At 47.8% G+C, this 12309-nt stretch overlaps 1 protein-coding gene across 1 annotated transcript in view; it reads right to left on the reverse strand.

Annotated features, from left to right (window-relative positions):
* Positions 1 to 12309, reverse strand: part of Itgb5 (integrin subunit beta 5) — a 107985-nt gene that overhangs the window by 30476 nt on the left and 65200 nt on the right. Inside the window, exon 9 of the mRNA XM_075965429.1 lies at positions 3850 to 3984. Within this exon, the coding sequence (XP_075821544.1) occupies positions 3850 to 3984 (135 nt within the window). The remainder of the gene's footprint in view (positions 1 to 3849; positions 3985 to 12309) is intronic.

Below are 12309 nucleotides of genomic sequence, written 5' to 3' on the forward strand. Positions count from 1 at the left end.
CCCAAAGAAAAATGGGCCAAAGGCAACTGGATTGGTGAAAACACCATCTTTATCATCATTTCAAATGCTCTGATAAGTCTCACGACAGAGATTTCTCAGTGTGGAGGAAAATTTCCATTTGAAATCCCTTTTTTCTGATTTCCAGACATCTGATTTCCTGAGCTCTCTCAGTCAAACAAATGAGAGCTGTGCACTGGGTTGGAGGACAGTGGCCATGATCTCACCAACGTCTCTGAAGCTTTCACTCCACTGCGCCTGAGGCCTAAGGAGAAGGCCTGGGCTGTAGCATAACTAGTGATTTGGGTCCTGTTGCCTGCTGCTCGTTGGGAGTGAGACCTGGGGCCAGTTTTGCAGGCTCCTCTTTGAACCTCAGATTTCCACACATTAACATGGAGCACTATAGCTAGCTGAAAAGCTACTGTAAGACACAGAAATCGGGCTGGCTAGGTGGTTCAGTGGGTAACGGCACGTGCGGCTCAACCTGAGGACCCGAGTTCGATTCCTGAGCCCCACACAGTGGAAGAGAACCCACTCTTGCAAGTTGCCTTCTGACTCCCACATGCAACACATATAAAAGAAATGAATGTTTAAAAAGAACGGAGGAGTTAGCAGCAACGCCTGACTGGGCACACTGTAAGCGCCTATGTACAGGCGGCTAACATGGCTCCCTGTGCCAGGGAGGCTATGGTTGGTAAGATGACTTGGTCTGGATGGAAATAGCTCAGTCTAGGTTGGGAGGCCACAGCTTACAAGGGAGCTCTGTGAGCTTGGGCAGCTCACTCCCCTCCTCGAGTCTCAGGCTGCCCATCAGGATTACGGTTTTCTGTGCCCACCAATGCTGATGGCTACGAGAGCTGGATATGACAAGGATGCAGAGGAGACTGCTCCCTGGTGAAGGTTCTGGCCCATCACCACACCTGGTCCGGATTGTAAGGTGGTGGGGGGTGCAGGCTACAGAATGAACGGGGACTACAGAACGGAAAGCCTTAACTTCGTGCTTTCAGTTCATTGATTCTATAGGTTAGATTCTTTAATCTGTCACAAGGGTAGCAATGTCTTCCTCACAGGAAGCTACGAGGGGAACACAGAAATGTTCCCTGTCCAGTCTGTTTCCTGCCCATCGAGGGATGAAATGTGCTTTCTCGGTATTCCACGAGGAGCCCCAATGGACGATCCTTGCGGTTTCCTTATGTTTGTTTAAGGTGGGATGAAGGGACTTCAGATCTAACCCATGGTGGCATTGCCCACAAGCACAGTTTTGCTATATGTTTTTAGCCAATGCATGTGCCATCTGCTTGTCACTTTCCCTTCTAAAAAAACTCCGCCCTAAAACCACAAGCCATGTAACCTGGAGAGTGCCTCCGTTATCTCTGGCGTCTCGGGTTCCAAAGACTTCTATTAACACAGCCCCAACTGGGACACTATGAACATTTTTATAACACGTTTCTTTATTTTGGTGGGTAAGGGTCTGATGGGGGAGCACACGTGGCCTGGCACATATGTGTAGGTCAGAACACAATTTGCAGAGTGGGTTGTCTCATTCCCCCATGTGAGTCCCAGGGACAGAACCCATGTGGTCCAGAAGGCTCGGCAATAAGTGCTTTGACCCTCTTGAGAAATCTCACTGGCTCTTAGCAAGCTGTTTGTTTATTTTTAGACAGAGTCTCACTATGTAGCCCAGATTAGCCCAGAACTCACTAGGCACGTGAGATCCTATCTTAAAAAACAAACAAAACAAAAAACACTAGCAGACTGCATTCCCTCTGTCTTATTAAAAGTGTAAACTAAATATAAGATGCTAATTATAATTAACTAATTAACCAGAATTCAGTTTTTAAAACAATTTTTAAATCTTAGTTTTCCTGTTTTATAAGCAGCTGTTTGCCCCGGCTCTGTGACCTGGGCACATTTGATGAGCAGGTCTGTCAACGGTAGGCATGCTTCCTCAGCTACAGATCCGCCTGCCTGCTGACGCCCAGTGACTCTGCACCACACATCTCCTGCAGAGATCTACAGAATTCACCCCACATTGTTTTTCCACTGACGGCTGTCCACCACCCGCCATCTTCAGAACAGCCTGCTCTGCTGTCCCTATATTTACTTGCTACTTAATTTGGGCACGGGGTGCGTATGCCATGGCACACGTGTGGCGGTCCGAGGACAACTTGTGGGAGTCAGCTCTGTCCTTCCACTATGTGGGTTCCAGGGATCAAAGTCGGGCCAGCACTAGACTTGGCAGCAAGCCTGCGACATTTCACCAGCCCCAACTGCTGTCTCTTTAAACCCCATGACTTCAACAAGACTTTTGTTTTTTTCTTAATTCACCTTGACTAAGAAATTACTATCATTTACCTAAACAATACAAATACAACTTTTGACAATTATTCAAGTAGTTTTATTTAAAGGAGTCTCTTTAATGGTTGAAGAAACACTTGATACATCTTTATACTGACATTACTTATTGCTGAAATAGAAATTGTTATCACCATTTCTATTTGGTCCATAGAAACTTAAATGCCCTATCTGCATGAACAGGAAGATGGAGTGGGAATTTAGTGACAAGCACATCGGTCTGTTCTTTATTGCCTCCTAAGTTAATTGTCATAAATAATCATTTGTAATGATGCTCCTAACAAGCTGACCTTTTCAAGTTGGTAAATGTGAAATGTATTTGGAAAATCTGTCTGGGAGAAGGATTTGCTTCCTTATCATTATTCTCACCTTCCAGACTATATTTTGAACTGCCTCCTTTTGTGGTCAGACACCACTGTAGGGTTGGGAAAAGGTGGGACGTTTCCCTGTGTGGTGCTAAGTAGGTGAGGGGCCACCACTGTGGAAAATAGGCAGGAAGAGAGAGGTGTTGCAGAATATATGTTTAACTATGCAACGTGTGCTACATTTGTTTAATTATGTAAAGATGTGTTGCTGTGTTACCTTGCCTGCCTAAGGCACCTGATTGGTCTAATGAAAAGTTGAATGGCCAATAATGAGGGAGGAGGTATAGATGGGACTTCTAGGCAGGGAGAATAAGCAGGAGGAGGAATTTAGGCTTGAGGAAGAAAGAAAAAATGATGGAGAGAAAAAAAGAAACATCGGGAGATGTTAGGAGCTAGCCAGGCAGACACAGAAAAAGCAGGAAGGTAGGACATACAGAATGAAAGAAAGAAAGGTAAAAGGTCACAAGGCAAGATGTAGATGAATGCAAACAAGTTAGATTAAGTTAAAAGAGCGAGTGGGACAAACCTAAGCTAAGGCCGAGCATTCACAATTAATAATAAGTCTCTGTGTCTTTATTTGGGAGCTGGTTGGAAGTCCAAAGAAAATTTCAACTACAGAGAAAAGCCTAATATCCTGGCTAGATATACGCAGATATTTCCAGGACTTCTTGAGGCAGGAGGAGCTGGCTTATTGCCACATTGGCTGGCATTGTAAAAACTATTATTTTTACCCAGATTCTCTGAAACATGCACAGAAAAGCTTTCCCTTGCTCTATTTTCTGAGGAAAGGAATGGTCAGTGAAGCTCACTGGAGGGGCCGGAGGGCTGGCCTAGTGGCTAAGAGAAAAGATGAGAAATGGAAGCCATGACCCCAGACTCCTGTCTGTCCTCGTCTACCTGACTGCACCTGTCAGGCTAGAACACCAAGCATCACTGAGGAAGCCTCAGGTGGCAGTGCCCTGAGGGGTTTATGGACTGGAGTTCTGTCACACAAAATACAGAGCAGCCTTGGAAGGATGCTGGGCCAGAAGGCAGAACACAAGCCCCAAGAGGGCTCCAGAAAGCTACCATTTATCAGAGAATAATCACCCAGGCGAACAAGAACTCCTATACAGTAGGAATGAACACTTACCGTGTCCCCGATCTTCAGGCCCTCGCACTTCCGCTGACCAGGGTAGGATACGCCATCCTGGCAGGTGGCAGTGAAGAAGAGATTAAGGTCTTCCGGCTGATCCCAGACTGACAGCTCTACTTTAGACCGGATGCTCTGAACAAAGGGAGAAAACAAAGCCCTCAGAATTCAGTGACAGCTTCAGCGAGGTCCTCTCCACAGAGGCTTTCTCATAATACATGGTTTCCTCTAACTCAGGAGGCTCAAGCCAAATTAGAGGCAGGGGGCGTCCCACACACCACCTTGGTAGACCTGACTTGGGGCCTCCCTCTGGGAGCTTGGAATGGTTGATAAAGGTCCACCTGTCAAGTGATACTATCTCCCTCAAAAGGCTTTTGTCCTGCATCCCGCTTGCGTCTTCAGAACCACCTCTCATCCCCACCCTCCGCTTCAGGTACACAGTTACCGAAATCTAGTCACGCTATCTCTGGGTTTTGCGCGCATGCGTGCGTGCACACATACTCAGGACAGCACCTGCCTTCCCCCAGGCTAGCTCCTTACTATCCTGCAAAGTCGGCTCATCCAGGACCCACCCCACCTCTTTTCATACTCAAACCCATCCCTTACTGGGTGAGGTCATCCTGTATGAGTCTGAAACTACATTATCACAGAATCCACGCTTTTCTGCAGACTAGTGTCTCGAGACATTGAGTGAAATGAACACCAAGGAAAAACAATATGTTAAAACAGAAAAAAAAAAGAAAGAAAAAGAAAGACTGAAAGTAGCCTGTCATGGGACGGAGCGGGGAGGAACTGGGGTCCTCACGCTGCGGGCTGGAATGGAAGCTGGTTGCAGGCTTTTGGAAAAGCAATAGGTAATGTCTTCTAACACCCAGGCCAACCTTAGTCCTAGCTTCCCCTGAGGATTATGCTCAACAGAAATGTGCCGGTCAGAGAGGCGCTGCCAAAAATGTCTACAGCAACTTCAGAGCAAGAATAGGGAAAGCAATCAAAAGCCTACCAATAGCAGAATGGGCTGAAGTAAGCCTCGGTCTGTCTACACAGCAGAGCGCCTACAATAGAGAGAATAAATCAAACACAACTGTGTGAACACACACTGAAGTGTACAACGTTGCTGAAAAGGAGCAGACACTGTATTTATTCTCTCATAAGGATACTCTGGTCCACAGAAGATCATATATAATAGTGGCCCCAAGAGATTCGGAGCGCCGGCAATTTCTCATCACTTAGTACATAGCTACTGTATGCTCAGAGGCACAGTAGCCACCACTGTTAAACTGCCTGTGGTATTCAGTATGTGACAGCCTCATAGGTTTGGGGCCTAGGAGTGACAGGCAGCAACAGAGAAACAGTCACGCGGTACATTCCACCGTTTTCTAGGTTCACACGTGATATCCTCTTTGCACAAGGCTGACCTCGCCTTGTGTCTCTCGGAATGTATCCTTGCTGTGGAGTGTGAAATTCAGAGACAGGCAGAACTGATGGCTACCCTTGGGGACAGTGACAGAAGGAGTTCTGCAAGGGACTGCTGGCAATGTCGTTCCCTGGCTGTGTTTTCTTCGTGTATTTCTGTTTCTGGAATGGGGTCTTGTTATGTAGTCTAGACTGCCCGTGAACTCTGTAATCCTCTTGCCACAGGCACGAGCCAACACGCCCGGCTGTGATTCGCTCTTTCCCCTGGGTGTCACATACCTATGTATATTTAGTTTATACAAGGTTTGTGGAATGCTTTATACGCCTCTTGGTTTTTAAAATCCTCCCATAACCAGTAGGGAACCTGCTATTGCTGCTCTGCTAAATGATCAGGTTTCACAGTGCCTGCGAAATGTTTATGTTCATATTCGTAAGTAAGCGCTGCGCTCAAACTTGGCCGGGGAACTTTCTTCTGCAGGGGACAGCAGATGATGCAGTCTCGGGACTGTCCAGGGTGTTGAGAATTACTGACTACGAGGGCTCAGCCTGAAGTGAGGCATGCATATCACCATGTATATCACTCTTTCACCCCCTCAAGGCTCAGGGGATGTCACAGAAGAGGGAGCAGAAAGGAAATACGAGGCAGAGGATGGAAAGAACATTGTGAAGTGTCTTCTGAACATGGCACGGCCATTGTACCCATGAAGCTGAGGCAGCTCTGGTTATCTGTCTGCACAGAACCACGCAAACCATAATTCTGGTATAAATGAAGGAGGGGTTCAGGAGATCCCATCCTTAACTGAGGCGCTTTTGGCAAAAGATGCTACAGAGCTAGGGCCAAACAGAAGATCAAAGTACATTACATACATGTATGAAATATAAAGTAATACAAATATTATGAGTATACACACATGGCCCTTACAAAAAAAAATCTCTAAGTAATAGCCAAGTGTGATACCACACACCTTTAATCCCAGCACTTAGGAGGGAAAGGTGGGTGGATCTCCATAAGCTGGATCCAGGCTGGTCTCCATAACAAGTTCTAGGGCTACACAATGAAACCCAGTCTCAAAAGTCACTATGAAAGATGTTGCTTTAGAAACTGAGGCCAAATGATGTAACTGGCTTTATTTAGAAGTCATATTTTATCAGGCACTTTTTAAAAAATGTCTGTTTATAATACAGACAGCAGGACTCACTTACTCTGGGAGACACAGAGCCAAGCTGCCCCATGAAGAACAAACTGAAGTGCAGCTATCTCCCCCACGCCCTACCTAGGCTCACTTGCTAACTCCAGCTTGTGGTGCTAAGCTTGAATACATGACATATGCAGATTGCCCAGCAAGTTCACAGCTTGCTGAAAACACTCCACAAAAACTAGTCTCTCTCTGCAACAGACTGTCGAGAAGGCTTCTAGGAGTCTAAAAATACCATCCCTCTGAAAGCTGCTTCCTCTCCGAAGTGCCATTCCTTAACTGGCCAAAGGGCACAAAAGTGCAACCCAACACACACCATCCTCTTCCGCTGAAATGATTAGCTATTTACGGATCCGCCTTCCCAGGGCACTGTGGGCTCTAAGGACCATTTGCCCTTCTCCTCTGGGATGCAGCACAGGGTCTTGCTGAATGGATAGATGGACGGAAAGCACAGATGTTTTTAACCATGGTTATGTTCAGGAGCGTGGGCCAAACGAAGATAAAATCTTTGATGCAAAGGTAATAGGGGTGGAAGAATGGGGCTGGGCTTAAGAGTACTGGGTGCTCTTAAAAGGAAGAGTTCCCAGAACCCACACTGGGTAGCTCAAAACCTCCTGCAACTCCAGCTCCAGGGAAGCTAACCCTTCTTCCGGCCTCCCAGGGCACTGACATATGCATTCACATGCAGACACCCATACACAAAGGGGAAAATGCATACATGCATATGCACTATATTTGTATTTATGCAGAAGTATAGAGACGGGGCTCAGAAAATAGCTCAGTGGTTAAGAGTACTGGCTCCTCTTCCAGAGGTTCAGGTTCAGAAACACTCAGGCCAAATGGCTATCTGTGGTGCCTATTGGTGCACCCAACTGCATGCCACGCTGGCCTCCAGGCTTCCTTGGTATCAACCCCTACCCAGACTTCTCCAGCACCTCATTCCCATATAACCCTGACATTGTGACCATATGCATCATCTGGCTTCTCTCTTGGCCTCTTCTCTGTCCTCCACTCTCTCCTGCTCGCCTCTCCCCTGCCCCATCTCCTCTCATAGCCTGCTCTAGTCTGCTGGTCATATTCAGTTCCCTCCTTTCTTTCTCTGCTCTGGACTCTTCCAGATGCCTCTGGCTGTACTCTCATGTTTACAATAAAAACCTTCTCTTCAACTCTACCATGGAGCGGTCATTGTCAGTTTTCACATCTACTGCTGAAATCCTTGGTTTATACACAGAGGACCCGGGTTTGGTTTCCAGCATCCACATAGCAGCTCACAGCTATCTTTAATTTTAGTTTCAAGGGATCTGACAGCCTCTTCTATTCTCCAAGAGTACCAGGCATGCACCCGATGAGCCAGCATATAAGTAGGCAAACACACACATACACACATTAAAATTTTTTTAAAAAATCTTTAAAATAAGGGAGGGAGAGAGAGCTCTGCTTTACATGGGCCATAAGTCCCCAGTCCGTATTCTGGCTGGCTGATTTTCCCTCTCGCTTGCCACAGAGCCTCTGGGATCAGAACCTCCCTTGCTGTTTCATGAGCAGGAATCGTGAAGACTCAGTCCAGACCTCACATTTATGGTAGGAAAAGCTGGCAGGACCTCTCCTCCGCTCCAGTCCTCACTCTGATCCCATGTCCACAGGCTTCTTTCTTCACAAACGACTGACTTTGGAAAGTGTGAATCACCAGGTCGCCCCACCCCGTGGCTGTAAGGGTCGGTCTCCCCCAAACATCACAAGCTCCTGCAGGAGAGGGCTGTGCTTGGTTCAATGTCCTGCTGCCACGTGTCATACGATGCTGGCCACAGTTGGCCTCCTAAGATGTATTTGTTGCCGAAAAGAATGAAGGGAACACATATCAGAGGATCAAAGGCGCAGGAATCGGTTCTTACGCGTGAGGACGTTCATGTGTGACTCATGAATCTACTCAATGGCTACCAGCTTTGCCCCTGAAGATGGTTTCTTACCCCCATCGGGGAAAAAGAAGACAATGTCAAGAATGTCAGCCCTTTAGCTGCTATTGTGTTTCATACCCGGTGCCAGGTTAGGTTACATCTGCAACCGCTTTAGGTCGGGTCTGCTGTTGGGGGGCGGGGATTGGAGCAGACGTTAAGGCAACAACCAAAAGAGAAACATGTGTTCTGCTAGGGCAGAATCCACCACAGACTCTGACGTCACCCTCCACTGCCACTCCAGTGGTTTGCAGCCCATCCTGCTCTCACCCACTTTAAACGAGAGGCCCTGTGCTGTCTGTCTGTCTGTCTGTCTGGGTGCCGCTCTTCATAAGCAGAGCGCCTCTCTTGCTGCCCAAATGATGCTTCTGAGCCTGCACCCAGGCCCGGGCCCTGAAAGAGAATCTCCCTTCAGCTCTACTCCGTGCAAGACTGTGCTGCCAAACACTCTCGGGCAGAGAGAGAGAGCAACAGAGTGAGTTTGGCACAGTTGGAAAAACGTTACAAATCCAAGAGCTGACAATTCCACATTGTGAAAAACACACACAAACCAGACCGGGCCAAAGACCACAAACTTTTCATCTGTTACGTAGACTCTGACCAGAATCTTCCAGCGTCCCCATGAAGCCACTGCCAACACTCAAGGGAGCAAAGTCAAGACCCACACGTAGTCACAGATGAGTGACTCATGAAATGTACCAACAATCAAGGCAGTGCCAGCACGTACAGCCATGGGGGGACCCTGGCTGTGGGAAAGCACAGGAAGGAGGCTAGTGAGAGCTACTGAGAGCCTTGCCTCTGCCCAAAGCTCGCCTCTTGCAAGAGAGGTCTGTGTAGACTCCAAGGCAGGAAAGGCACCAGAGCCTCAAGTCCAGCAGGCTTTCCCACCGGACAGACCGGCAGGAGCAAGAAGATGGGATCTGAAGGGAAAACACCCCACTTTTCCTACTCTCTCGTCTTCAGTCTTCCACACCATGTAACAACACTGCTGACGTCAGGGTGTGGGTGGGACTACCCCACCTGAACCCCTTACACATACAAAAGCAACTCTCCATGGATAGCACCTGGCTGTGCCCTAATCCAATGAGACTCTAATGTCGGACTCTAACAGTGTCCAGATCCCATAGGTTGTGGGCTCCGTAGCACAGGTTTGCCTCTTCCCTTCAGAGTCACAAGTTGTCACTTATCCTCATGACCAGCTGTGAGTCAGGGTTCCTACCATGACCTCTGTCTTAATGACTTTGTAGGATGCTCTCAAAGAATGCAGGACGATACCTTCTATATGATTACTGGAACATTCGTAAGGGTAGATCAACATGGAAGAGGCACATGGGGCAATGTGCACTGTGGAACCAAGTGTTCCAACCTCTACACACATCCATATGTACATGCTGTGTACCCAGGCCTTATGGGAAGTTTATGGTAGCCTTATTATGTGAACAAGACTGCTTAAATTATTACCAACGGGTGGTCAACTCTATCTCTGTCATGTCCCCTCCAGGGAGGTCAAGAGTGATACTGAAAGTTTCAAACCCCTGTCGCCTTGGCCTGACCAATGTCTTGCCCACCCTGAAGCTATTCGGAGGGTCACCAGGAGTCATCTCACTAAAGCAAAAGGTGCTTCGGTGCCTTAGGGAAGGCAGAGGCATCTTCGAAGCTTTGGGATCAGGGTCAAAGACCAAAAGTTAGGACAGAGGGGCTTTAAAATTCTCTGTCAGCAACCCGGGCAGAGGCCAACACACCACTGTTTCTTCTTATGCAACACTGCCATGGTTCCCAAGAGACAGAGCACAGCACAGTTGCAACCAGCTGGGCTCTGCCTCCAGCACCCGGAGTTCCAGATGTCTGTATTCAACCTCCCACAATCTTGACAAAAGTGGAGTAGACACAGGGAACTCCAGAGGGCCACAGCTTGGGGAGTGATAGGCACATTCAATGCACTTGAAAGTTTCATGGGTGCGTGCGTGTCCCCAACTTAGCAGATTGTCCTATTTAGATGTGAACGCTCTGTTGTGTGTCCCTTATGCCTGAAGGAAACTTAAGAACTTCCCCTGCTGAGTCCGAATACTTGTCGATGGTAGTCTAGTAGTTTCGTAGTCTCCACAGTTGAGTTTCCAGTGTTTACTGCTGTGTCCTTCACTCTCAGCAGGTTTTCCCTGAAGGCAGTTTGATAGAGAGCAAAGCAGCAATGCCAAGGCCCCACAGTTTCCCAGGGAAACTGGATTCACTCCAGTTCCTAACGCAGCCTAAAAAAATTTTCCCCACCCCAGTTTCTAAGTGGCAGAGTGGACGCCCCATTGATCCCCTGGTTCCTTGACATCCAGGTTCCCAAATTTCCATTAAGAAACCATTTTATATATGCACAACAAACCCTGGCCAGGGAAAATGCCACTCAAAGAACACCCCTAAGCCAGGCATACACAAAGGCTGCTCAAGTTGGATTCCCAGCATCCACATGGAGGTTTACAATCCTCTAGAACTCCAATTCCAGGGCATCCAACCCTCTTCTAGCCTCAGCAGGTATCAGATACACACACACGCATGTAGGCAAAACACTTAAAATATAAGATAAAAGTAAATAATCTTTAGAAAAGAGCACCCCAAGCATCCAGGAGACCCCACCATGGTTTGAGTGTTCCCACACATAAGCATGGACATACAAAACACTCAGCTACATGCAATTCTCGGGGCAGAGAGTGTCTCCATCCTTGCAAACAACACACAGCCAATTCTCCAGAGCCAATTTATGGTATTGGGGATGGAATCAGGGTAATGTGTGCATGCTAGGTGAGTGCTCTACCATTGAGCTACACTGCTTGCCCCCTTTTTATTGGCTTTTTTAAGACAAGGTCTTGCTGTATAGCCAAGGGTGGCCTTGGATTCATAATCATCTTGCCTCAGCCACTAAAGTGCTGAGATCAAAGACATGCTCACTATGACTGGCTATTACTCCCTTTTTTACCAAAGTCATAGGAGCAGAGGGCCAGACTCAGATGGAGCCAAATGCCGTGGTCTGTAGGATCTGGAGCTGGCTGAACATGGAAATTCTGAAAGGTAGCTCTTCCAGAGAAGCCCAGAAAAATGTTCTCGTCCCACCTCACAGAGCTCAGACAAGGCCACCCCTCCTCAGGAAAGAAGCTGTGGTCACCAGGTCATGAGAGAAAAGCAGCAGACCTTCTGCCCCGTGGGCTCTCTAGCCTCTGACAGCCACAGAGGGAATGACAGCCACAGGGAGAAGAGGTGAATGTGTGGGGCAGGCAGTTTGATTCCCACTTTGGTTTCATTAGTTAGGGGCCCCAAGCTTGAAACACAAGCACCCACTTCTCAAACCCCATTTTCACGTTTAGCATCTATTGAGTCCCCGTAAATGAGTCTAACTGTTCTCTTGCTAAAAGTAAACGAAAGCTTAAAAACCATTAAATGTGTATGTTAAATTGAAAACTTTGCCTCTCTGGCTCTGGGTGCTGAGGTGAGGATTTAAAGGTCAGAGCTAGAACCAGGCATGTGGTATAAGCCTTTAATCCGAGCACTCGGGAGGCAGAAGCTGGCCTCAAACTCGTGGAGCTCTGCCTGTCTGGTCTACACAGTGAATTCAAGGTCAGCCACAGTTCTGTAGAGAGACCCTGACTCAAAGGGGCAGGGTAGGGGATGGGGTGTAGAGGAAGGGAGGAGAAAATCTGGTTTGAGCAGGAAGCCACAGGAGGTATAAGGTAAACTATGATTTGTGAGGAACCAAAGTGCAGACCGTGAGAGGGGATGTGGGGAGCAACCAGGCGGAAATCTTCCCTAATGCCCAAATGTAAGTCTTTAGGATACAGAGACACTGTCCAGACCAGCCACACTTTGAACTCTAGGGGTCCCCAACAGAAGGGGTGGGAACAGAGCTAAGCCCCAATTCA

Source organism: Microtus pennsylvanicus, chromosome 1, assembly GCF_037038515.1.
Source record: "Microtus pennsylvanicus isolate mMicPen1 chromosome 1, mMicPen1.hap1, whole genome shotgun sequence".
In the NCBI taxonomy this organism is placed as follows: Eukaryota; Metazoa; Chordata; class Mammalia; order Rodentia; family Cricetidae; genus Microtus; species Microtus pennsylvanicus.